The sequence below is a fragment of the Heterodontus francisci genome, chromosome 9, assembly GCF_036365525.1.
Source record: "Heterodontus francisci isolate sHetFra1 chromosome 9, sHetFra1.hap1, whole genome shotgun sequence".
Classification (NCBI taxonomy): Eukaryota; Metazoa; Chordata; class Chondrichthyes; order Heterodontiformes; family Heterodontidae; genus Heterodontus; species Heterodontus francisci.
In genome coordinates this window covers 37551117-37577920 of record NC_090379.1, presented here as the reverse complement: position 1 = coordinate 37577920, position 26804 = coordinate 37551117, and the positions used below count along the sequence as shown (strand labels likewise).

Here is a 26804-nt window from a genome sequence, read left to right as displayed (position 1 = left end):
TTTATCTTGCTCTTTTTCTTGAGCGTTTGTTCTGGCACTTCTATCATATAGTCAGTTAGTTGTCACTTGAGGGGCTTTTAAAAGGGTTTTATCAGATTTTATTTTAATAGTTTTTTGTTTGCAAATTACTGCCTCAGTTACAGAATTCCTCTTTAGAAATTGAGACTGATAGCTTGATGAAGAATTAGTGGGTTTACTGAGATGGTGAATCACATGGACCAGAAAGGTTGCACGTTCAGCTCCCAGTTTATGCTCAGCAAGTGGCGGTAGTGGGTGCATGTAATATGTAAATTGAAAAATATAATTAAGCTGGACTGTGGCTGGATTTGCTGGAATAGTAGCAGAGAAGAAAATGGGTTTCCTGATGCCACTGCCTTGGCCTTATGAGCAGTACTGCTTTCTGAACCCCTCTGTTGGTTTATTTGGAAAGAGTGATGCTTCCGCAGAGTGAATAAATTAGATGTTTGAGTTTGTACTGAGTGGTTGGCCTGGTGCTTTCTATAGTACTTTCAATTTTTTTTTTGTTTAAATTGATAACCTTTAATATCTTAATGTTGATTCTGTTCAAAATAAGTTATAAAGATTGTGCTGGTGTCCTTCCATTACAAAATATGATGGACACACAGCAAACAATCCATTTAGGTGGGATGTCTTCTCTGGGTGCACCTTTGTTGATGGCTGTGAAGGCCAGTCCTTGAGAGGCAGGTTCTGCCACAACTGCCGCATGTGAAGCTGCCAAGTGATGACGTTGAGTTGTTTTCAGCTTTGGTGCCTGTTACCAAGCTGCAGTAGCCACTGGTCGTTGTTCTAGTGCACGCCACTCCAAAGGATGTCACCATTTCCCACTTTCGCCAGTTAAGTAAGATCCCTGACTTTAGTCCCCTGTCTCTCCAGTATTGAAAAAATGCTGTAATTGCCTCTTAGTTATTGCTAAGCAAATTTGGTGTGATAGTCGACATTTAGGACCTTCATATCATGCTTGCAAGCATCCTTGAAGTGGAGCTTTGGACACCCCACTGATCGTCTGCCCCAGATACCTCACCTTACAGATGGTCCATGGGTAGTGACCGTCTTCCATCCTGCGGACGTGCCGGATCCACCGAAGCCGCCTCTGTTTGATTAGTGGCTACGCGCTTGGGAGCTCTGCCTTTATACGTGGACTGCTGCTTTTGTGCGTTTGTCCTGCCAGCGAAGATGGAAATAATTGAGCCTCTTTTCTTAGTAGCTGTAAGTTGCCCATATTTCACAGCCATATAGAAAGGTGTTGAGAACACAGGCGTTCTAAACCATCAGCTCGGTCCTAAGGGTCAGCTTGGTTCTATTCCATATCTGCAGGGCGGACAAAGGTCAGGAGTATGGAGAAGAAGATGCCAAACAAAGTGGGGGCTAGGACATGAGGCTGTTTCTCTCCATTCTTCACTCTGAAACTCAGAAATGGAGCAATGAAACTGTATTGTGCAGTGCATGTTGTCATGGAAGGAGTGGATGAGACTGAGGAGCTTCAGTGGACAGCCAGTTTTCTCCAAAATCTTGTAAAGCTCTGCTCTACTGATTTTTCTGAATGCCTTGGTGAGATCTACGAAAGTAAGGTAAGGGGGCATGCTCTGTTCCCTACACTTCTCTTGTAGCTGGCATATGGAGAAGATCTGTCAGTACGGAAACCGCACTGTGATTCCGGATACACTCTGCAAAGTAGTCTTGAGGAGATGTCTGATTCTCAGGAGTACAGCTCAGTCGTGTTCTGCCCAACGGAGCATCTGTTTACTTCTGTTGGTGATACTTCACCGTCTGCTGACTTCAGGGAAGCAACTTTGGTGATGGCAGGGCCAACTGCCCTGAATGCACATACCTGCCCCCAACTGATCTGCCTCTCACTGCTGCTGCTGCTCCTTAGTACATAACTCGTAGATTTCCTTTGTCACGTGCAGTTTGGATTTCTTGACATTAGTTGATTCAATGTTTGTTTGCGCATTATCTCTGTCTTTTGCACAGCTGTCTTGGCTACTTTCAGATCGTGCAGTGTCTTAGCTGTTGGGTTTGTGTTGTGCATCATTTGGGCTTTGCTTTTTTTTTGCATCAATGATGGATGTTATCTCAGCTGAGTGGGTCCCCAAACCAGCCCTTGTTGTGGGTTCCGCCTTTACCAAATGATGCTTCTGCTGCTTCATAGGTGATTGACCTTAGTGACTTCCAAACTTTATCGATGCCAGTATTGGTGCTTCCCATTAAAGCTTTGGTGGGTAGCAAGAGTTCTAGCGACAGTGCGAAATGCTTGGATTTGGCATCATTGCTTGTGCAAGGGATGTTATATGGCGGACTGTTGTGTTTTGAGCTGAAGAACTCTGCTACTGATGAGAGTGGTCGGTGTTGCAGTCTGCCGTATGGTAGGTGTGGGTGTGAAGAACTGCTGTTGGTGTCTCCAGCTGGGTCCGTGCCACAGCTAATCACTTATCCATCTTTCTCTGACATCACACTAAGATTTTTTTCGAACGGCATTGGTGGGATCTGAACCCACGTGCCTGCCCCCACTGGTCTGCCTCTCGCTGCTGCTCCCACTCCTTTGATCCTCCCCTCTGGTCTGCCTCTCATTGATGCTCCTGCTCCTTTTGATCCTCCCCTTCTGGTCTGCTTCTCGCCGCTGCTCTTGCTCCTGTAAACTGTAGATTTATTTGCTGAAATTTGCTTTGACTGTACTTGTTTGCTGCTGGACAGAGAAGCAGCAGCATTGGAAGTGTTCCAGCACCATAAATACTTACAATATTATTCTGTTTCCAGATGTGCTGACAGTCATAACTTTCAGTTCAGCTCTTTCAGTTCTTTTTATTTGATTTAAGCTTCTGTGAAGTGCCACTTTCTATGTTAATGGTGCTATCTAAATGTAAGTGGTTGTAGTAAATATTAGTGACCAAAATAAAAGTTAATATTCATAATGAATTTGACATTAAAAGGATAAAATCAACAAGTCCCTTTTTTGACATTGTATTTAGAATTTGGAAAGTGCTATAACCCACTTTTATATCTCCTTTTCTAGGTTGGTATTATACGAGATCGTTTCTTTCAAGCAATTTCCAAGCTCAAATTTGCTTTGACTGTGCTTGTCTCCTCCTGGACAGAGAAGAAGCAGCGACGGAAGTCTTCCAGCACCATAATCATTTTAAATATTATTCTGTTCCCAGTTGTGCTGACAATCATAGCTCTTGCTTCAGCACTTTCAGCGCCTTTACTTCCACTGTTTACACTTCCAGTGTTTTTGGTGGGATTTCCACGACCTATTAAGAGCTGGCCTGGATCTGTGGGTGCTGCTGCATGTGTATGTCCTGATTCCGTATATTACCAGCATATGATGCACAACCTGGCTGTTGCATTTTGTACAGCATTTTCTGCTGGCAGCTTGGGTAGGTGAAGAATAATTGCATGTTTGAATATTGCTGTTCTTGATGGTCTGTGAGCATTTGAATGTTCAGTTTTCCTGAACTATTTTAATAGACCGAGCTAGCTTTTAAACCCGAAAAACCCTTCTTATAATTTCTTCACTTTGTGTTCTGTATTTTAATTATTTGTATATTTATTAAAGCAATGTAACACCCTTTATTTTAAATGTCAAGTTATAAATTTGAATCTTATTAATCTTGTTTTCAACTCGACAAATCTATTATGCTTTTCAAGGTTGGGTTTTTGATATACTTTTGTTCACACTCCTATTTCAAAATGCCCACATGTCCAAACAACCTGCTTGGGATGTAACCATTAGTATTTCATTATTTTAATAGCCTAAGGGTGCTTTCATGATTCCATTCACTTCACTTCAGTTGGAAGAAAAACTTGTAAATCCAAACAATTTTAATGGGTCAGTTCATAAACTTTTACATTGTGAGATGCCTAGAAGTCCAAGGTTGTAACATTAGTGGATGCTACTTATCAATCAGATATTTTAAAGTTATTTTTGAAGACTTTTATTTACAAATGGCTGTGACCTGTACTCAGCAACCTTTTAATCGTGGCTTAAAGATTCAAAGAAATTATTGTTACTGAGTGAAAGTTTGTGCTGTGTGTAAACTCAATTTGTGAGTCAGATGTTCAGATTCAAGCATTAAAAATATGAATTTTAAGAAGTATTGTTCTTTTGTTGCTGTTGAAGTAGAAAGTATTTAATGACATGCTGGAGCTGCATGGTCAGATCCACACTCCTTCAGTCTTCACATTAAATTTTTTGTGTGTTGGTGTGTGTGTGTGGTGTGGTGTGTGTGTGTTATATGATACACTAAATTGGTTCTTAACTTTATTTTAAACAGTGTACAATGGAATTCGTCACAGTATATATAGTGTGTATTATGTTTATCATTGGTTTAAAATTGCTGGTGTATGTATGCTTATTGTTTGACATTTTATTTTAAGGGAACCCATCACCTGGCTGTCACTTCCTGTGCCGCTTCCAGGACCGACTAGTATGGGTCTTGATTTTGGAAAGAGGTTTTGGCTACTGCTGCATTAGCATTAAGGTAAGATGTCTCCATCCCCTGGTGAAAAACATTGTAGGGTTGGGTGATGCTGTGCATTAAATAATTCCATTTTTATCTCTGGGATGTTGATTCAAATCCAGCTTAAAACTAATGGGTTCAAAGTCTTCTCTCTGGCTGTAGTGCAAGGGTCTTATGTGGAATGAGTTTGGCCAACTTCAATTTAAGTTCTAGCGAATCTGCCAACAATTCAAAACTGGAGCTGAGCCACATTGTTGGGACCAAATAAAGGGAGCTTTACTCATTAATTGTGCTCTACCTGTCCTGGGAGTGATTAATGCTCCTACTGGATTCCTGAAATGGAAAGTGTTTGAATCCAAGCAATGGGAGTGTTTGTCTTGATGAGCACTAATAATCTGAACAGTCTTGCTATGCATGGCAACTACAAACTCTCGTTTAGAACTAATTTTTGTGTCCTTCAAATTTACAAAAATGTTACTGCTAAATTTTATTCTATCTTATAGCACTAGAGAAAGAATAGCATATTGGTAATTTTCTTTATGCAAAAATAACAATTATGTGATTGCTTTCATTTAACCTAAAATTGATTTAAAAAAAAAAATTGTTGCCTCATTTGTTTATATACTGAGAGCAGCTGACCTCGCATTTCAGATGCCCTATAGAAGTCTAGCTTGTGACACCTGATGATATTCCATTGTGCTGGTGCCAAACATTGATGAAAATTGATGAGCTATTTGTTTTTCAACCCAAAGTATACAGCAATCACTAGACAGAACAATATTGAAAGCTATAGTCCAATCTGTTCCTGACACTTGACTGAAAACATAATTTGATATATTAGAGGTTGCAGTTTTTAGTAATGAGTTTTGGATCTCTATTAGTAAAAGGTGCGTTATATTTTAAAAACTCTACGTCTACCTTTAACTAAATGTTTGTCATCTCTGTTATGTGGTCATATAATAATCCACACATTGGATTGTATTATCAAAATTCATATTGTTTTTCCATGCTACATTTTTTTTTTTGCATTTCATTTACTTGTAAAATGTCAGCTATAAATATAATGGGACCACCTGTTATGAGTTTCAACCAGGAAAAGTATAAACTATTTTACTATGTGTAACCTTGCATCTTCAAGTGTGCTGAAGTACTGGGATATGGATTTCAGCCCACAATTTCTCCCAAATACTGAGTTCCAAAGCGGGAGGGGAAATTGGCAGCATTCCTTTTTGCTTAGAAAAAAAACATTTTTCCCTACTCACCTTTTTCTGGACTATATTCTCAAACCATAGGTTTTTGAGGAGCTGTGGCAAAAACCTAGGAGCAAACTACTGGTCTATTATTCTGCCACAGTTAATGCTTCACACGGAAACAAGATAAAGAGATAAAATAAAGTTGTACCTTTTCAAAGTAAACCTATCTTTTTAAGAAAAAAAACTACAAACTGTTGTTTTGAATTAATTTTTGTGTCCTTCAAATTTGCAAAAATATTACTGCTAAATTTTATTCTATCTTGTAGCACCAGAGAAAGAATAGCATATTGGTAATTTTCTTTAGGCAAAAATAACAATGATGTGATTGCTTTCATTTAACCTAAAATTGATAAAAAAAATTGTTGCCTCTCACGAATAGTTTGAAACCTTCATTGTAGAAGACACAAAAAAAATTCCAAAATAATGGGGCACCAAGGGTCAGGTAAACATGAGGAACTTAAAAAATGAGTATAAGAAATAGTAATGGAGAAATTAATGGGACTCGGTGGCAACTAATGCCCTGGACCTGCATGCTGGGATTTTAAGTGGTGGTAGCAGAGATAGTGGACGCGTTGCTTTTCGTCTTCCAGAATTCCTTAGATACTAGAACGGTTCCTAAGGATTGAAAGTAGCAAACATAACCCACTATTTAAGAAAGGAGGAAGAGAGAAAACAGGGAATTATATGCAAGTTAACCTAACATCAGAAGAAGGCAAAATGCTAGAATCTATTATTGGGGATATAGTAACAAGTGTTACGACCTCAGTAGAGACCACTAACTTTCAAACAAAAGATATGAATTTCTGAGTGACCAATTAAAGAATCACACAAGATTTCATGTTTTAAGCCTTTTACTGTAAAACATAGAAACAGAGAAAATAGGAGCAGGAGTAGGCCATTCGGCCCTTTGAGCTGCTCTGCCATTCATTATGATCATGGCTGATCATCCAACTCAGTAACCTGTTCCCGTTTTCGCCCCATACCCTTTGATCCCTTTTAGACCCAAGAGCTATATCTAACTCCTTCTTGAAAACATACAATGTTTTGACTTCAATTGCTTTTTGTGGTAGCGAATTCCACAGGCTCACCACTCTCTGGGTGAAGAAATTCTCCTCATCTCAGTCCTGAAAGATTTACCCCGTATCCTTAGACTATGACCCCTGGTTCTGGACTCCCCCACCATCAGGAACATCCTTCCTGCATCTACCCTGTCAAGTCCTGTTAGAATTTTATAGGTTTCTGTGAGATCCCCCCTCACTCTTCTGAACTCCAGCGAATATAATCCTAACCGACTCAATCTCTCCTCGTACGTCAGTCCCGCCATCCCAGGCATCAGTCTGGTAAACCTTCGCTGCACTCCCTCTATAGCAAGAACATCCTTCCTCAGATAAGGAGACCAAAACTGCATACAATATTCCAGGTGTGGTCTCACTAAGGCCCTATATAATTGCAGCAAGACATCCCTGCTCCTGTACTCTAATCCTGTCTCCTAAGAAGGCCAACATACCATTTGCCTTTTTTACCGCCTGTTGCACCTGCATACTTACCTTCAGCAACTGGTGTATGAGAACACCCAGGTTTTTCTGCAATTTCCCCTCTGTTTGTTTATAGCTGTTCAGAAAATAGTCTGCCTTCCTGTTTTTGCTACCAAAGTGTATAACCTCATATTTATCCACATTATATTGCATCTGCCATGCATTAGCCCACTCATTCAACTTGTCCAAATCACCCTGCCGCCTCTCTGCATCCTCCTCACAAATCACCCTCCCACCTAGTTTTGTGTCATCTGCAAATTTAGAAATATTACGTTTGGTTCCCTCATCTAAATCATTAATATATATTGTGAATAGCTGGGGTCCTAGCACCGATCCCTGCGGTACCCCACTAGTCACTGCCTGACATTCGGAAAAAGACCCATTTATCCCTACCCTTTGTTTCCTATCTGCCAACCAATTTTCTGTCCATCACAATACACTACCCCCCCAATCCCATGCGCTTCAGTTTTAAACTAAAAATCAATATTAACTGAACAGTACTTAGTAGGTAGCTAATACAATAAATTACAGAGAAAGGTATTTCCCATTGTTATTAACACACTCTCAAGCCCCCACCCCACGTTTATATGTTACACAATGTTCTCAACAAAAAAAGTATCCTTGCAGTTAAAAGTCCCAAACTCCTCTCAGCAGCAATGGGTTGGATCTCCGAGCCAATTCGCTCTTCGCTCACTTCGAGCACATTCGACTGGACTTCTGTTAATAAGGCAATCTCTGGTGACCCCATTGGTCTTTCTTCCTCTGAAAACCTCGAGTCTTTGAACTGGGTTCAAATTTCAGCAGCCTTTTGCTGTATCGGTGATCTGAGAGCAGCTGTTTCCCTAGAAACAGCCCGCTGGCCAGTCTGTGTCTCATTTTTTAGGCTGCGCAGCTGACTGCTGGTCTTCATTTCTTCCCTTCAGCCAACAGATGTAGAAAAGTCTCTTGAATTTATTCAGATTAAAAGTCAATAGTTGTTTGCCTTTGACAATTTTCAGAGACCATGGGCAGAATTTTACCAGCCCCTCGGCGGCAGGGGGACCCGTAAAATACTTGCGAGAGCGGCCCGCCATGACCCCTGACGCCAAGAAGATCCTGCCGCATTTTACTAGCGGCAGCAAGGCCTTGGTGCAGCCTCCCCCTTAATTTACAGAGTAAAATTAATTAATATACAAATAAACTTACCTTGTCCCGGTGGCCGTTCCACGCCAATTTTACGGCCACCAGCTGCACCTCGCGTGCCTTCAGAGCTCTGTTCGGTTCTGAGGCAAGACACTGATGGCAGGGGGAGGGGAGATTAAAATTATCAGGGCGGGTGGGGGGAGCGGGAAAACTTGTTGGTTATGGAGATGGTGGGAAGGGGTTGAGGGTCATAGGTAATGAAGTTCGGGGTGGGGGGCGTGGGGGGAAGTTCGAGACCTGTCCAAAAAAAAAAAAAAAATTCTGGAGGGAGACCACAATTTACATATTTGTTACTCATTGGGGGTGTGGGAGAGGGAACTGAAAATGTGAGTAAATGTTAACCTTTATTTATCAGCATTCTTTCCTTAAAATTTTTTAATGGGTCCGAAGGACGTGAAGCCCTTTAAAAATGGCACCGGATGCCATTACTGGGGACGGAGTGGCTGCCCCCTCTACGTCATCAGGGGCGGCTGCTCCGCCCCCTCCATTTAAGTATTGCGGGGGCTCAGTGGCAGTGCTTCTGTGTTGGAAGGTTGCCGAGTTCAAAGCGGCTGCTGTGATGTGCGGCGCGCTGATAAAATTCAGCACCACGAGTCTGACCCCAGCAAAACCACTTGCGCCTCTCTTTGTTTCCAGGCATTTAAAAACTGCATTTTAGAGCCCCTGGTTCCTTCTTTACAATCTGAGTCCGAGAGTGTGAAACCCATTGTTCTTTTACATGTTCCAACCTTGTACCCTGCTTTCAAAAGGGTCTTTGATCTGGGTTCCTTGTTCTTATGGTAACCAAGACCCCCAGCTTGTCTGGACGGATTTTGTATGAGGTCTCATATTTTCTCCTCGGGTCCATTTTGCACTGCATCAAAGATCACCATTTTAAAAACATAACTATACTACAAAGTCCACGGTTCATAACACAAGGCACTTAGGAAATCATAATATGATTAAGCAGAGTTAATAGGAATTTATGAAAGGGAAATCATATTTAATAAATGAGGATGTAAGTACTAAAATGGATAAGGGGGAACTAATTGATATAGTGTATTTGCCCTTTCAAAAAGCATTCGATAAGGTGCCACACAGGTTATTATACAAAAATAGGACTTGCAGGCCTGGGGGTAATATATTAGCATGGATTGAGGATTGGTTAGTGGACAGGAAATGGAGAGTAGAAGTAAATGGGATATTTTTGCATTGGCAGACTGTAACTAGTGGAGTACCACTAGGATCAGTACTTGGGCCTTAGCCAGGTACAATCTATTTTAATGACTTGGATGAGGGGACTGAGTATAATGTATCCCAATCTACTGATGATACAAAGCTGGGAAAGTAAGTGGTGAGGAGGGTGCAAAGAGGCTGCAGAGAGAAATAGACAGGTTGGGTGATTGGGCAAGAACATGGCAGATAGAATACAAAGTGTGAAGTTATCCACTTTGGTAGGAAAAATAAGAAAGCACAATATTTTTTTGAATGGTGAGAGACTGGGAAATGTTTGCATTTTTTGTTTTGAAGGGATTAGAATATGAGTAAAGACAATTTACTACAATTATACATGGCATTGGTGAGGGCACACTTGGCGTACTGTGCATACTTTTGGTCTCCTTACCCTGAGGAAGGACATACTTGTCCTAGAGGGAGTGCAGCAAAGGTTCACCAGACTAGTTCCTGGGATGAGACGAACTGTCCCATGAGGAAAGATTGAGTAGACTTGGCCTATAATTCCCTGAAGTTTAGCAAAATGAGGGGGTGGTTTAATGCAACGTATAAAATTCTTAAGGAGCTTCTTCAGGGTAGATGCTAGGAGGATGTTGCCCTGGCTGAGGAGTCTAGAACATGGGGTCACAGTCTCCAAATAAGTGGTTGGTTGTTCTTAGGACTGAGATGAGAAATTTTCTTCACTCTTAAAGGGTTGCAAATGTTTGCAATTCTTTACCCCAGAGAGCTGTGGATGCTCAGTTGTTGAGTATATTTAAGGCAGAGGTGGATAGATATTTGGATATTAAGGGAAATGGGTATAGTGTGGGAAGGTGGCATTGAGATGATCAGTCTGATCTTGTTGAATGGCAGAGCAGGCTTGAAGGACCAAATGCCCTACTCCAGCTCCTATTTCTTGTGTTTTTAATTGTTGCTACCGGAACAATTTTGATTTATTTTATATGCATGCCAACATTTTTAACATGTCCATGCAGTATTCCTTCTTACCACGCTTCCTTCAGTTTAGAGGATAGGCCAGTGTCAGTTGCAGACTTGTCCACAGCTGCCATCAATACCACATTATAAGAAATCAAAAGGAGCTGCTCTTTAAAGAGACTTACCAGTTAGTTCCTTCCCCTTGTCCAAGGTTATCAGTTAATAGGCCACCTTTAATTGGTTTTTTTGTGAATGTTTGTTTATATTCATAGTTTTCACTAAATTGAGCGCAGAAAGTGAATTCATATTTGTTTTTCATTTGGATTTGCTTTGTGGTCCTATCTATGTTTGTTTGTGCCAATTCTGCAGAGGCTGGATTGACTACCCAAATTTAATTTGCTTAAGATTGGTTTTTAGAGCAGAGATTTGGCTTGTCTGTCGAAGTGAATTTTAACCAGACCCCAAATGTGGTAGAGTGTAGTAGTCTACTTTTGCCACTAGATCTCCTGCCCAGTTGAATACTATTGCTTGAATCCTGAAATCCACATATTTGAAGTTAATGAAATTGGTGTGTTTAAGTTTGCAAAGCAGAGGTCAGATGTCTCGCCACGGAAGAAAAATGTGAAGGTTAGTCGCCTTCTAGCCAGTGTCTCATTCCTCACAGCTACATACTGGATGGCATTGGTGGAGGCTTAGGTGTAGTTTCCAGCCTGTTCTGTCAGCCAAGAATGAGGTGAATAGGGGGTAGGAGAGAAATTAAATAATTTTCCACTCATAAAATATAATAGGACACTGGAATTCTGATTTCATAGTTGTGTAATCAAATAGCGTTTGTTGTCATTTTGATACTGATTTTTACATTTGATGTGAAATTACTGTTTTGTTTGTCAGGGTTTAGAGCTACAAGAAACATCGTGCCACACTGCTGAAGCTCGACGAGTGGATGAAGTGTTTGAAATGACCTTTGAACAAGATGACCAAACAAAAACATGTCCTATAAATCAGCATTTTGGCAATATCTTGACTCCATGTGCTGCACTACCAGTGGAGGTTTACTCTGATGCACGGAATGTTTTAACAGGAATCATTGACTCTCATGAAAATTTAAAACAGTTAAAAGAAGATTTTGCTAAAGTTTTCATTTGGGTACTTTTACATTATACTAATAAATCAAAATCTTCTGAAAATATTAAAGACAACCAACCATTACAACAAAATATAACCTGGTCAGAAGAGTATACAATTACTTCAGTGCATACAGAATCTTCTAAGAGTCCCAAAGATTCCTTTAGCGTTAATTCAGAAACATTTAATGAGTGGTCAGATAGTGATATGTTTGAATTGGAGTCCATTGGAAGAAAGACTAGAATAAGTTCAGTTAAAAACATTACAAGTGTGCAGCAAATGACTACAAAACCTATAATAACATCCATTCCAGGGAGCCTTGAAACACGAAGCTTATCTCCTGATATAAATGATGAAGAATTACCGAAAAGAACTCCGATGTATGGACTTCCTGCTACTGACAAAAGAAAACAAAGACTTCTGGAAACCGGTAGCCATGAAATGTCCCCAGTGGTTGTTTTCAGTTCTCCTTACTCAAATAAGTTAAAGGTGCCAGAAAATTGGCGATCAGGACCTTTCCCTTCTCTGCTGCTTCAAGAATTGTTGAAGTCCTTCCCCGAGGATTGGTATTCATTTGTTCTTTCTCTCTTGGATATTGTCCACTCTGATGAAAAACCTTCCATTATCGTTGAACTGAAAGGAGATGAGACTTTGAGAGATATGTATGCCCAGGTGGTGATGACTTGTTATGGTGTAATGTTAGGAACAGACTCTACAATCCCAAGCCCCAATCAAGTCTTCAAGCTGTATTCTGGTGATTTACCCTGGTCTTTGGGTTCAGATTGGCTGACTCAAAAACCAGAGTTGTTTACACTTGCACTAAAGGCATTCAGGTAATTAAGATTTGATGCTTTTCTAGAAAAGCTATTACTGTTGAAAATCCTTGGCTAATTGGTAAAACTACATTTTGATGCATGTGGTTTAGTTGAATTCATCGAAATGCAGAATGTGACCATGGTTTAACATTTCTTCAAATAGGTATACCTTCAAGCTGATGTTTGACAAAGCCAGTCTAGGTCCAGTTGAAAATTTTGTTGAGTTGGTGAATTATTTGGAAGAATATGAGAGAGACTGGTTCATTGGTATGGTGTCAGAGCCCCAGTGGCAACAGGCAGTACTGCAGGAAAAACCTTACCTCTTCTGCCTGGGATATGACCCCAGTCTGGTAAGTACTTTTAACTGAAAGGGAAGCAATAATTCTCTTTTTACACTATATTTTGTTTTCTTGTTTTTCCAATTTATTTATAAAATAGTGGATTTTATTTTTTTTTAAACCTTAAGCATCAGTAGCTACCATATCAACATTATGGGGCTGAACTTGATAGGTCCCTGGGACCTGGTACTCTATATCCCAGAGTGTTGAAAGAGGTAGCTATGGAGATAGTGGATGCATTGGTGATCATCTTGCAAAATTCTATGGATTCTAGAACAGTTCCTGCAGATTGGAAGGTAGCAAATGTCACCCCGCTATTTAAGAAGGGAGGAAGAAAGAAAACAGGGAATTACAGACCTATTCGCCTCACATCAGTAGTAGGGAAAATGTTAGAATCTATTCTAAATGATGTGATAAATGGACACTTGGATAATCTGGGCATAATCAACATGGATTTATGAATGAAAAATCATGTTTGACAAACCATCATGTTGGGAGTTTTTTGAGGATGTTACTAACAGAATAGATAAAGGCAAGTCAGTGGATGTAGTATACTTGGATTTTCAAAAGGCCTTTGATAAAGTCCACCACAGGAGGTTGGTTAGCAAAATAAAAGCACGTGGGATAGGAGGTAATATACTGGCATGGGTTAGGGATTGGTTAACAGGCGAAAAACAGTAGGAATAAATGGGTCATCCTCGCATTGGCAGGCTGTGACTAGTGGGGTACAGCAAGGATCAAGTTCACTATATATATCAGTGATTTGGATGTGGGGACCACAAGTAATATGTCCAAGTTCGCGGATGACACAAAACTAGGTGGGAATGTGTGTTGTGGGGAAGATGCAAAGTGGTTTCAAAGGGATTTGGATAGATTTAGTGAGTGGGTAAGAACATGGCAGATGGAATATAATGTGGTAAAATGTGAGGTGATCCACATTGGTAGGAGGAACAGATGTGCATAGTATTTCTTAAATGGTAAGAGATTAGAAAGTTTAGATGTACAAAAGGACCTAGGTGTCTTCATCAGTAGTCACTGAAAGCTAACATGCAGGTGCAGCAAGCAATTAGGAAGGCTTTATCGCAAGAGGATTTGTGTATAGGAGTAGCAAAGTCCTGCTTCAATTGTATAGAACCTTGGTTAGACTGCACCTGGAGTACTGTGTGCAGTTTTGGTCCCCTTACCTTAGGAAGGATATTATTGCTATAGAGGGAGTGCAACAAAGGTTCACCAGACTTGTTCCTGGGATGGCGGGACTGTATTATGAAGAGAGATTGGGGAAACTGGGCCTGTATTCTCTCGAGTTTCGAAGAAAGAGGTGATCTCATTGAAACCTACAAAATACTTAACTGCATCTACCCTGTCAATCCCTTTTAAGATGTTTTCCCTGGTTGGGTAGTCTAGAACCAGGGGACACAATTTCAAAATAAGAGGGAAGCCACTTAGGACCGAGATGAGGAGTAATTTCTTTACTCGGAGGGTTGTGAATCTTTTGGAATTCTCTACCCCAGAGGGCTGTGGAAATCCAGTCATTGAGTATGTTTAATGCAGAGATTGACAGATTTCTAAATATCAATCACATAAAGGAATATGGGGATAGTGTGGGGAAAAAGGCATTGAAGTGGATGAGCCATGATTGTATTGAATGGTGGGGCAGGCTCGATGGGCTGAATGGCCTACTCCTGCTCCTATGTTCCTATCCTTAGTCCCTTTCATACCAGTGTGGCTCAGTGGGTAGTACTATCACTTCTGACTCAGGTTGTGGGCTCAAGTCCGACTCCTGAGACTTGAGCACAAAAATCTAGGCTGACTCCCCAGTGCAGTGCTGAGGGATTGTTGGAGGTGCTGTCTTTCAGATGAGATGTTAAACCAAGACCTCATCTGTGTTCTCAGACCTAAAAGATCCCATGGCATAATTCAAAGAAGAACAAGGGAGCTCACTTGGTGTCCTGACCAGTATTTATCCCTCAACCAATATAATTTTTTTTTAAAAAACAAATTCTCTGGTAATTTATCACACTGCAGTTTGCTCTACCCATACTGCTGCCACGTTTCCTCATATTACAACAGTAACAACACTTCAGAAGTACTTCATTAGACTATCCTTGTCCAGCACAATTCTGGAACAGTATGTGGTTTTGGCTAAAAAAGGAAAAAGGCAGTGTAATACTTGACATGGTCAGGGCAGATCTGATGAAACCAACCCACATGTATGTTGGAGTTTCCAGCCCTCTGACTTGAGGGAAGAGATGAGGATTGTATCAAGGGAAATGGAAGATGGTGGGTGATCCAGAGGGAACAAGGAAGCGCAGAATTCTTCCAGATACTTAATCGGACTGATCCCAGCTCCGACTCAACAATGTTCTCTGCTTCAAATGTCATATGCAATTCATTGCCAAGACCCCTTGCACTTTCGGAACATTATCCACCTATGTCTCTGCCCCACTCCCGCTGTGATTGAAATCCTCATCCAAACCTTTATCACTTCTAAATGCACTTCTTTTCTACAAGGCTTTCCTTACTGGCATACCCAGCAGACATAAACAACAACTCCTCCAGAACTCCAGCTCATATATCCATCCCACAAAGCTATTGTTTGTCTTCACCTTGTTCCATAATATATCAACTCCAAAATCCTCATTTTCAAATCCCTTCATGGCCTCCCTCTTTCATCTCTGGAATCTTTTCTAGCCTATACCCTAGCATGCATGCTATGCTCTCCTGACTCTTATTGCATGACCTGTCACCCATTCTTCTGCATTCTGCCATTTAATCAACATACCCAGATTATCTTCTGAAACTACTTCTCCCCATTAACATAAAGCCTTTTAAAACTTCTCTTTGGTTGCTGTATCTGTATTTGAAATGCATTTTGGAACATGTGTATAAGATGATTTTAGTAATTTTTTTTTAATGCAAAAGCATTTGACTATATTAGATTCTCTTTGTTTGTCTAACCAAGCCATAACTACTGGCAACTGTTGAGTTGATGGAAACATTTATTTTAAGAGACTACATTTTGAAGCTTAATATTATAAAAGAAAAATATATGTAGCTCTCTAATTTATATAATATCCATTGGAATTTACTGTGCTAAATATTAACACTTCTGGGAAAAAATTATATTGTACTGGTTTGCTAATATTGCCAACATTACTGCCAAAACATTCATGGTAATGAAAAAGTGAAAAACCAGTAATAAATTAAGAAATGTGTTGGCTTTTGGAGGCTAATGTAACCTGCACCTTGAACCTTGTTCACTTGAATCATAAATCCTTGTGGTGCAGGTCCTTACTTCTAGGATGACATCTTATTTCCAGTTTTGATGGGTTTTGTTTTTGCCAGCTTGACCTTACAAGTTCAATGTTTAATTACTCTCCTGATTATCATTCATTGTTTTATTGGTCTGTCTTTGAGTTTATTGATCTACATCTTAACTGCAAAATTGACATCTGTACAGTCCTACAATTATATTTCTGCAGTTTTGTGCCTGAGCAAGAATGAAATATTTGCACTTATTTAGTGGCTTATCACGTCCATTACTTTTGAAGTACTGTCATTGCTGTTATGTATGCAAACAAGGTAGAGAATTTGTACATAGCAAGATCCCACAAATGAGATGAAGACTTTTTTTTTAGTGCTGTTGCTTGAGGAAGGAAAGGTGGCTAGATTCCACTGCTGTTCAAATAGTGGCATGGGATCTTTTATGTCCATCGGATCAGGCAGACTGGTATCAGCTAAACACCTCATTCAGATGCTGGTATTTCTAACAATGCAGTGCTACTTGAGTGAAACTTGAACCCATAACTGTTTTGACTCTGAAAGTGCTACTAACCAAGCCAAATTGCCCCCCTCATTTTCCATCATGACAATTTTGCAGCAAAAATCCTGGAATAAGTGAAAATGTCTGGATTTTTGTAAGAAAGCACTTCCTGTAATAAATGACTTGTCCTAACTATTGCCCATATAATTTTGATATGGCAACATTGAAACATGAAATTTATTTTAATTCGTGAGTGAGTTAAAATTGTTCTGAATGCTTTTGCAGAGCACATATACAGGCCGTGTACTGTCGCTGCAGGAACTGTTGTTGCAGGTTGGACGGTTGAATGCAGAAGCAATAAGAGGTCAGTGGGCCAACTTGTCTTGGGAGCTTCTGTACGCCACAAATGATGATGAGGAACGATACAGTATACAAGCACATCCTGTGTTACTTAGAAATTTAACAGTGCAGTCAGCTGACCCTCCCCTTGGCTATCCAATTTATTCATCTACGTCTATCCATGTGCCTTTGTTCTGAAGAATTTCATTGAAAGTTTTAATCCGTGTTCAACGCTGAGTTACTACTATGGAAGCAATGAAAGTAAAATGTTCGCCTCGTTTACGGAAGTTGAGGCTTGGCAATTTTGTAGTTAATACCACTTTGTTACAACTTCTAGGCTGATTGGAACAAATCAGTGCTTTGTTTGGGACTTCATGTATCAACTATGCAAAAATTATTGAATTTTTTGCCAGGATAATTATTTTTTTAACTTCCTGATCATTTTTAATAGATTTTTGTGGTCTTTGTATCCCTGAAAACAAGACTGGTGAAATTAACCAGGATTGCTATCCTGTGACTCTTGTTGGAGTGCGAGCGCACACACACTATGGGCTGGTATTGAGCCCAACTGTGATGCTTCCATGTTTTTAAAATTATGCCAATACTTGGGGTAGGAATTTGAAGATTGAAATAACTGAACCTGTATCCAAGCATGTGCCACTAGCTTTCAAGAGGAGAGCGTATGCCATACGCTATTTTCTGCATTAAAAAAATTCAATATACTTTGTTGAATTGTAAAAGTGTAGCTGGTTATTTAAGACAAATTTGGAATGAGGCACATTTAAAACCCTCATTCTAAAATATTTCACTACATGAATGTAATTACATAGGATTGGCTATAAAATGTTCTTTACCTCGTTCTTTTTTCCTTCAGGAGAAACCCAGAAACTTTTGCCATGAACTAACAGTCCTGAGAAAATGCTTGTATTCATTCCCTTTTTGATAAGAAACCTTTTATTTGACTTTAAAGTTGCAGTAACCTAATTCAACGTATCACAAATTTAACTAGATCTTAGAGTTCACTGAGTTTAAATCACTTGATAAATCCTGCTAAGACTATTTTAAAATTTCATGTTAAAATCCTGGCATGTTGGAATTGCATCAGCTCATTTTGAATGTAGTGTATATTTTTTTAGTACTGCTTTCTTTTGCAGCAGTGAAAATGGGTTTGTGGTAGTTAATTTGGATTCAGTATTGTATTTCTTGCTAGTTCTATAAATTTAAATTTTAAAACCTGGAATGATGTTGGGCTGATGAACTAGCACTGAGTGTTAAGAACCCCAAAATAAGAGAGCATAGGTTCACTTACCAATCTGAGTTGTGCAGAGCACAGACTGTGGTAACAATCTGCAGCATGGAAGGGAAAGCAGAAGAGTTGCACATATATGGTCCCTAGTGGCTACTAGTACATGCCAACAAAAAAACATTGGTGGCAACCTGTGAGTGGTTTAGTTTTAGTTTAGTTTAGAGATACAGCACTGAAACAGGCCCTTCGGCCCACCGAGTCTGTGCCGACCATCAACCACCCATTTATACTAATCCTACACTAATCCCATATTCCTACCACATCCCCACCTGTCCCTATATTTCCCGACCACCTACCTATACTAGGGGCAATTTATAATGGCCAATTAACCTATCAACCTGCAAGTCTTTGGCATGTGGGAGGAAACCGGGGCACCCGGAGGAAACCCACGCAGACTCGGAGAACTTGCAAACTCCACACAGGCAGTACCCAGAATTGAACCCGGGTCGCTGGAGCTGTGAGGCTGCGGTGCTAACCACTGCGCCACTGTACTGCCCCTTGTTCTTGTTTTCATTAAGATAAATTTTTAATGCCTTTATCTTTCTGAAATTTTCTAACTGCCCCCCTAAGTAGGGCAAAAATTGTAATGTGGCCCCCAACCCGAAAAGGTTGGACACCCCCGATCTACACAAACAAACTTTTGTGATGAGGTGAAGTAAATATTTGGTAACCTGGTATATTTTCTCAATTTGCAGAGTCGACATTAAGTATTTATTGATTAATCAAGAATCATATGCAGATACCCAGAGTATTAAGAAAAGGGATTAAGCAATTTGTTTTATATACAAGAACATAAATAAGTAAAAAAGGATAGTCAAAGACAAGTGGGACTACTTGGAGATGATAGCGAACTCTTATCTCAGATACATCAAGACTACAGAAACCGGCCATTCGGCCCAACGAGTCCAGGCCGGCATTCATGCTACATATGAGCCTCCTCACATCCCTCTTCATCTAACCATATAAGCACACCCTTCAATTCCTTTCTCCATCATGGGCTTACCTAGCTTCCTCTAATTTATCTGTGCTGTTCGCTGTTTTACTCCTTGTGGTCATGTGTTCTACATTCTTGTCAATCATTGGGTTTAAAAAAAAAACCTTTTTTCTGAATTTCTCATCGGATTTATTAATGACTCGCCTATACTTCTGACCTCCAATTTTGATCTGATTGTGGCCTCCACCTTGCTGTCTACCCCGTACCCTTAGATTCTTTATTGACAAGGGAGTCAATCTAACAGCCTTAAAAATATTCAATGACTCCCCTCCACTGCTCTATGGGGAAGAGAATTCCACAGACAAATGACCCTCAGAAAAAAATTTCTCATCTTCAACTTAAATTGTCTCCTGGTTCCAGTCTCTCTCGTAAGGGGAAACATCCTCTCAGCATCTACCCCGTCAAGCCCCAAGGTCCTGTGTTTCAACAAGATCACCTCCCATTCCTCCAAAATAGTCTGACTGGCTGACCAACTTGTTAACCCATACAGAAAGAAAATAATGTACAAAAAATTGCATAAAACCTGGAATAATAAAGCAAAGCAAGTTCTTCTTTGGCTAATCAATTATATTGTTAAAAGGATTGTTTTTATGAAGAATCTGTAAGATTGCAGGGTGCCAGAAAGCATATTTCTTTGAAATGTCTGTGTGCGAGCATTTTTTAAAGTAACCATGCAAAATATTGTATTGAATATGATTAAATCTCAGTAAACAGTGCCTTTTATTTTTAGTGCTGCATAGTGCGAATTGTTTAGTATATAATCTTCCATTATTTCAGTATCCCTTTAAAACAGAATTTTATTATAATCAGTTTTTAAATGGATGGGCAAGTCCTAGTTTTCAGATGAGCAATAAATTTTCAATTCAAATTTATTAGAAGTGTAGGTTGTATGTAATGAAATACATGTACAGCTTTATTTCATATTTAACTTTTATGACTTTTTTCCAGGTTTAAATTTGTATATATTGGAAAACCTTTTTCTATTTTGTGAGCCTCTGTAAAATTAAAGTTTACTTCAATATCAGGAATGATTAAGTTTTTCTTTTGTCTTTTTTGGGTCACCTTAGATCAAAGGAAGAAGCTTATAAAAGTTGCTACAAAAGTGGTAAGCCTGAGGATTGGGAACATTTTTGAATTCAGCAAAGGAGGACCAAGAAACTGATAAAGAAAGAGAAAATATAATCTATGAAAGTAAACTAGCAAGAAACATAAAAATGACAAAGTTTCTATAGGTATGTAAAAAGGAAAAGATTAGCAAAGACAAATGTGGGCCCACTTCAGGCAGAGACAGGAGAATTTATAATGGGGAATAAAAAAAGGCAGAGAAACTAAACAAATAATTTGTGTCTATCTTCATGGCAGAAGATACAAAAAACCTCCCAGAAATACTGAAGAACCAAGGGACTAGCAAGAATGAGAACTGAAAGAAATTAGCATGAGTTTAAAAAAAAAAGTAGTAATGGGGAAATTAATGGGACTAAATGTTGATAAGTCCCCTGGACCTGATGATCAACATCCTAGAGTGTTGAAAGAAGTGGCTGTAGAGATAGTGGATGCGTTGTTGATTGCTTTCCAAAATGCTATAGATTCTGGAGCAGTTCCTGAAGATTGAAAGGAAGCAAATGTAACTCCACTATTTAAGAACGGAGAGAGAAAACCGGGAACTACAGACTTGTTAGCCTGACATCAGTGGCAGGGAAAATGCTAGAATCTATTATAAAGGATGTGATAACTTAGAAAATAATAGTAGGGTTGGGCAGTCAACATGGATTTATGAAAGGGAAATCATGTTTGACAAAACTGCTGGAGCATTTTGAGGATTTAGCTAGCAGAATAGATAGGGGGGAACTAGTGGATGTGGTGTATTTGGATTTTCAAAAGGCTTTTGAGGTCCCACACAAGAGATTAGTAAGCAAAATTAGAGCACGTGGGATTGGGGGTAATATACTGGCATGGATCGAGAATTGGTTAACAAACAGAAAACAGCGAGTAGGAATAAACGGGTCATTCTCAGGTTGGCAGGCTGTGACTAGTGGGGTAATGCAAGGATCAGTGCTTGGACCCCAGCTATTCACATCCAAATAATAGATATAGATTGTTGGGACCAAATATAATATTTCCAAGTTTGCTGATGACACAAAATTAGGTGGGAATGTGAGTTGTGAGGAGGATGCAAAGAGGCTTCAAGGGGATTTAGACAAGCTAAGTGAGTGGCAAGAACATGGCAGATGGAATATCGTGGAAAAATGTGAAGTTATCCACTTTGGTAGGAGAAACAGAAATTTTGGAATGCTGAGAGATTGGGAAGTGTTGGTGTCCAAAGGGACCTTGGTGTCATTGTTCATAAGTCACTGAAAGCTAACATGCAGATGTAGCAAGCAATTAGGAAGGCAAATTGTATGTTGGCCTTTATTGCAAGAGGGTTTGAGTACAGCAGTAAAGAAGTCTTGCTACAGTTGTATAGAATCTTGGTGAAACTGCACCTGGAGTATTGTGTCCAGTTTTGGTCTCCTTATGTAAGGAAGGATATACTTGCCATAGAGGGAGTGCAACATAGGTTCACCAGACTGATTGCTGGGATGACGGGATTGTCCTATGAGGAAAGATTGAGGAGACTGGCCCTGTATTCTCTAGAGTTTTGAAGAATGAGAGGCGATCTCACTGAAGCATACAAAATTTTTTACAGGGCTTGACAGGGTTGATGCAGGAAGGATGCTTCCCCTGGCTGAGGGTGGGGTGTCGAACCAAGGGACATAGTCTCTGAATAAGAGGTAGGCCATTTAGGACTGCGATGAGAAAGAATTTATTCACTTGAGGTGGTGAATCTGTGTAATTCTCAACCCCAAAGGGCTTTGGAGGCTTAGTCATTGAGAATGTTCAAGACAGATCGACAAATTTCTAGATATTATAGATATCGAGGGATTAGAACATTACAGCGCAGTACAGAGATACTGCGGGAAAATGACTGAGGTAGAAGATCAGCCATGATCTAGTTGAATGAAGATGGCTCGAGGGGCCAAATGGCCTACCCCACTCCTATTTCCTATGTTTCTAAGCCACATAGCAAGATTCCATTACAATTCATATGTCTGAAATTTCTGATAGTAATGGATTTTGGTGTTCTAATTTAGCATTTAGCCACTAATGAGGCAACAACGTAAAGAATAGCTTTTTCCAGTCTCCAAACCCACAAAATTCAAACAAACCAGCAAATAATAGTCAAAAATACTGTATTACTGAGTTGCCTGGTCTTTGTGGCCAAGTTACTAGAGTTTGGTGGTTGTTTGTGAACCAAAGGTCAGTTTGGTCACCCCAGTTCTATATAATTAATTTGAAAACATTCAGTTTTAAAGTATACTTGAAATGCATTTTATTTAATTTATAAATGCTCTCATTCATTAATTATACTTCATAAACACTTTGGCTGTATAACATAATAACCATGTGTGAGATCCAGATTTAAGCTGAAGTCGATTTGTGTCAATAAAGAAAAATGGCGGCAGGGAAAGCCTGTGCAGACTTATTACTTAGTACACGAAGGTTCACTCAGTCTCATGCGTTAGTTTCTGGCAATGAGTAAAGCTGATCTTAATGCTGGATTTGGATGCCGACATCAATTTGCTGCCTTTTATAGGCCCTTCCATTTTGTTGAAAGCAGACACTTGTCGATTGAGAGAACTCAAACTTGGGACGATGGCTGCTGGAAGGTAGTATCTGGGGACTATGAGAGAACCTGCATTTCTATATCTAGGATCAGTGCCCATCATGATTGGGTTGCAGAGGGGAAAGCAGCTGATACAGAAATTCTACACCTCCAAACGGTGAATGCCGCTAAAGCACTCGCACATCTGTGGTCAGTTGCACTGCTCACCATGCCACTTGTGTTGAAATCTCAGCTCTTTCTATTCACCTAGCAAGAGCCCGGCTGTGTGCTTGGCTGTTGCCTGCCAACTAAGTAATGACTGTCTTCCTTGGGAATTGTGGTGGCTCCAAGATATGTAACTTGGGACGAATGGGACACAGACTCTGCAAAAGGTAGGAATTTCATTTGCTAACTTTGTTTAATATTATATGGAATGAATGTGTATGCAGACGTTTGACTACAACAGATCACAAATATGGAATGTTAAAATATCATTGAAGATTTCTCTTTGAAATATTGATAGAATGGTTTTATTTAAAGTGATTAGAAAAATTTAAATGAACTCAGTAAAAATTAATTCGCTAACAAGTGCTAAACACTTAAACTTGATTATCCATGAAGTAGTATAAGCTCTAAAATTAAGTATTTTTTTCCATTCCATTAACATTCAAACTTTTTCAGGGGATCATGCTGACTGTTGCCACCATTTCTGTACTATTACCCACCTTCAGGAAACCTAAAATTTGGAAACTAAATTAAAGTTGGAAAGCACTTTTTTTGAATTTACATAGTAACTTGCGTGATCTCAAGTAGTCCTAAAGCGCTTTTTAGCCAATGAAGTATTCTTTGACATGTAGTCTGTAGCCAATTTGTGCACACCCAAAATCCCATAAATAGCAGCAATGAGATAAATACCAAGATAACCTAATAATTTAGTGGTATTGATCGAGGGAGAAATATTGGCTAGGATGCTGAGAGAACTATCTTGATTCTCTTGGAATAATGCAGTGTGACCTTTTGCATCCACCTGTTATGACCAAAGCAGGAGTAATGCACTGTTAATTCAGTCCCACTACTCCACAGGTTATAGCATATCAAGTAAAGTTTCACACCTACCAAAGACTAGCCAAATTAAACACTATTTTTCCCCCAGAATATAGCACACCACACCAGGTTTCTTTAAAGAACAACATCATTATTTATTCAGAAAAATATATAACTTCATTTATTAAATTAGCTCCTGATAGCAACAGAATTCTTCCGTTTCAACAGATACTTGAACTGGCTGAGTCAGAAAGAACAATTAAACCTTGTGCTTTATAACTCTTCAAAGGCTGTGGTGGCATTCCTTATTGCAAGAATTAGCAAGAATTCTATTTAACAGGGAAATGGGAAAAAAATTGTAGGTAGGATTTTGTTACTCAGTAGCTTGATTGAACAGAGCAGAGACAACACTTCAAACCTTGAGGTAACAGAGATAACTCTGTTTTATATAGGGCCTGTCACGTCCTCATTGTCCAGAAGATGTGAACGGCACTTTGATCGTTTTAATGAAAATACACCATTGTTTAATATCTATCATTGGTAAAACTTCATTTTCTTTAGCCACAGCATAACAGTCAGTTTCAAGCAACTTTAACCTTTATTTTTTCAAAATAAGAGGCATCAGCATCCTGAAATATATAAAAAAAAAACAATTAACCGAAGGGAGCAAAAGGCTGGGAAAAAAAGATGCTCCTGTGTACAATTATGATATATGTAAATCCCCAGCTGTATAGAAGTTTGAGATGGAATTATCTATATATTAAAAGATCTACTTTGGCGGGGGCAGGGGTTTGCTTATTTAAGGATGCATGATTTTATGAGCATTATAATCATGTTACACATAATATATTCACTGCTTAAAGTGGAGCAGAATCCCTTTACAGCCACAAGTCTATTCGGCATATTTGGCAACTTTTTAAGGTCAGGACCTGGAGGGCGTCGGCAGCAGCGGAACTGCATGGAGCCAACTGACCGAGGAACCAACTACTTTTACGCGCTGGAGTTTGAAGGGAAAAAAAAAAGTCAACACTGACATCACAGGAAAGTGGTGCGTTGATTGGCTGGTGAGTATTGCTGCTTATGGACTGAGTCTAAACAATTGGAAGTATTTTTTAAAAAGTTTAAAATATCAAGTATTAATAACAAGTAGGTAGCTGGTGAGTCTCGTCTTATTAGAACAAAGAAAATCACAGCACAGGAACAGGCCCTTTGGCCCTCCAAGCCTACGCCGATCCAAATCCTCTATCTAAACCTGTCGCCTATTTTCTAAGGGTCTGTATCTCTTTACTTCCTGCCCATTCATGTATCTGTCTAGATACATCTTAAAAGACGCTATCGTGCCCGCATCTACCACCTCCACTGGCAATGTGTTCCAGGCACCCACCACCCTCTGCGTAAAGAACTTTCCACGCATATCCCCCCTAAACTTTTCCCCTTTCACTTTGAACTCGTGTCCCCTAGTAATTGAATCCCCCACTCTGGGGGAAAAAGCTTCTTGCTATCCACCCTGTCTATACCTCTCATGATTTTGTACACCTCAATCAGGTCCCCCCTCAACCTCCGTCTTTCTAATGAAAATAATCCTAATCTACTCAACCTCTCTTCATAGCTAGCGCCCTCCATACCAGGCAACATCCTGGTGAACCTCCTCTGCACCCTCTCCAAAGCATCCACATCCTTTTGGTAATGTGGCGACCAGAACTGCACGCAGTATTCCAAATGTGGCCGAACCAAAGTCCTATACAACTGTAACATGACCTGCCAACTCTTGTACTCAATACCCCGTCCGATGAAGGAAAGCATGCCGTATGCCTTCTTGACCACTCTATTGACCTGCGTTGCCACCTTCGGGGAACAATGGTCCTGAACACCCAAATCTCTCTGTACATCAATTTTCCCCAGGACTTTTCCATTTACTGTATAGTTCACTCTTGAATTAGATCTTCCAAAATGCATCACCTCGCATTTGCCCTGATTGAACCCCATCTGCCATTTCTCTGCCCAACTCTCCAGTCTATCTATATTCTGCTGTATTCTCTGACAGTCCCCTTCACTATCTGCTACTCCACCAATCTTAGTGTCGTCTGCAAACTTGCTAATCAGACCACCTATACTTTCCTCCAAATCATTTATGTATATCACAAACAACAGTGGTCCCAGCACTGTTCTAAATAATTAATATTGGCAACACTTATTACTACTATTGGTTTTTAGTATTGGTAGGGTGTATTAATAGTGGTAAGGTAGATTAGTATTGGTAAAGTATTAGCAGTTGTGATGTTATAATTACTATTGGCAAGGTTTATTACTATTAGTCGTAGCAGGGTTTATTATCAAATAGAGGATTGAATGGCAGGGCTGCTCCAACCTCAGGAGTACACATTCTGTGCTATGTGGGAACTCCAGGACCTTTCTCGTCTTGGATAACCATATGTGCAGGATGTGTCATCAGTCGCAGCAGCTTGAGCTCCGGGTTTCAGAACTTGAGCAGCAGCTGGCATCACTGCAGTGCATCCGTGAGGTTAAGAGCTTAGGGGATAGTACGTTTACAGATATGGTCATTCTGCAGCTTAAGAGTATATAGGAAGAGAGAGAATGGGTGACCGCCAGGCAGTCAAAGAGGAACTGGCAGGTAGTGCAGGAGCCCCTGAGTACATCTCACTCTCCAACTCTGAATACTGAGGAAAGTGATGGCTCACCTGGGGAGTGCAGCCAGAGCCAAGACCAGGGCACCACGTGTGGCTCAGCTGTACAAGGGGGTACAAGGAGACTGGAACAGCAATAGTGATAGGAAATTTGATAGTCAGGGGAACAGCTAGGCGTTTGTGGTGGCAGACGTGAATCCGGGATGGTGTGTTCCCT

General features: G+C 40.0%; 2 protein-coding genes across 8 annotated transcripts in view; one reads left to right on the top strand and one right to left on the bottom strand.

Annotated features, from left to right (window-relative positions):
* pcnx4 (pecanex 4) overlaps positions 1 to 23160 on the top strand; it is a 40314-nt gene extending 17154 nt beyond the window's left edge. Inside the window, exons 7-13 of one of the 3 annotated variants that reach the window (XM_068038799.1) lie at positions 3032 to 3395; positions 4396 to 4499; positions 11467 to 12533; positions 12679 to 12865; positions 16902 to 16980; positions 20323 to 20360; positions 22914 to 23160. In XM_068038799.1, coding sequence (XP_067894900.1) covers positions 3032 to 3395; positions 4396 to 4499; positions 11467 to 12533; positions 12679 to 12865; positions 16902 to 16980; positions 20323 to 20360; positions 22914 to 22928 — 1854 coding nt within the window. In that variant the 3' untranslated portion in view covers positions 22929 to 23160. Of the gene's footprint in view, positions 1 to 3031; positions 3396 to 4395; positions 4500 to 11466; positions 12534 to 12678; positions 12866 to 16901; positions 20244 to 20322; positions 22521 to 22913 lie in introns of those variants that run through there. The other 2 variants (XM_068038798.1, XM_068038797.1) reach the window with 2 other exon arrangements.
* A 318-nt stretch (positions 23161 to 23478) lies between these two features.
* dhrs7 (dehydrogenase/reductase (SDR family) member 7) overlaps positions 23479 to 26804 on the bottom strand; it is a 40184-nt gene continuing 36858 nt past the window's right edge. For 2 of the 5 annotated variants that reach the window (XM_068038801.1, XM_068038803.1), the window contains exon 9: positions 23483 to 24571. In XM_068038801.1, the coding sequence (XP_067894902.1) occupies positions 24524 to 24571 (48 nt within the window). In that variant the 3' untranslated portion in view covers positions 23483 to 24523. Of the gene's footprint in view, positions 24572 to 26804 lie in introns of all 5 variants that reach the window. The other 3 variants (XM_068038800.1, XM_068038802.1, XM_068038804.1) reach the window with 2 other exon arrangements.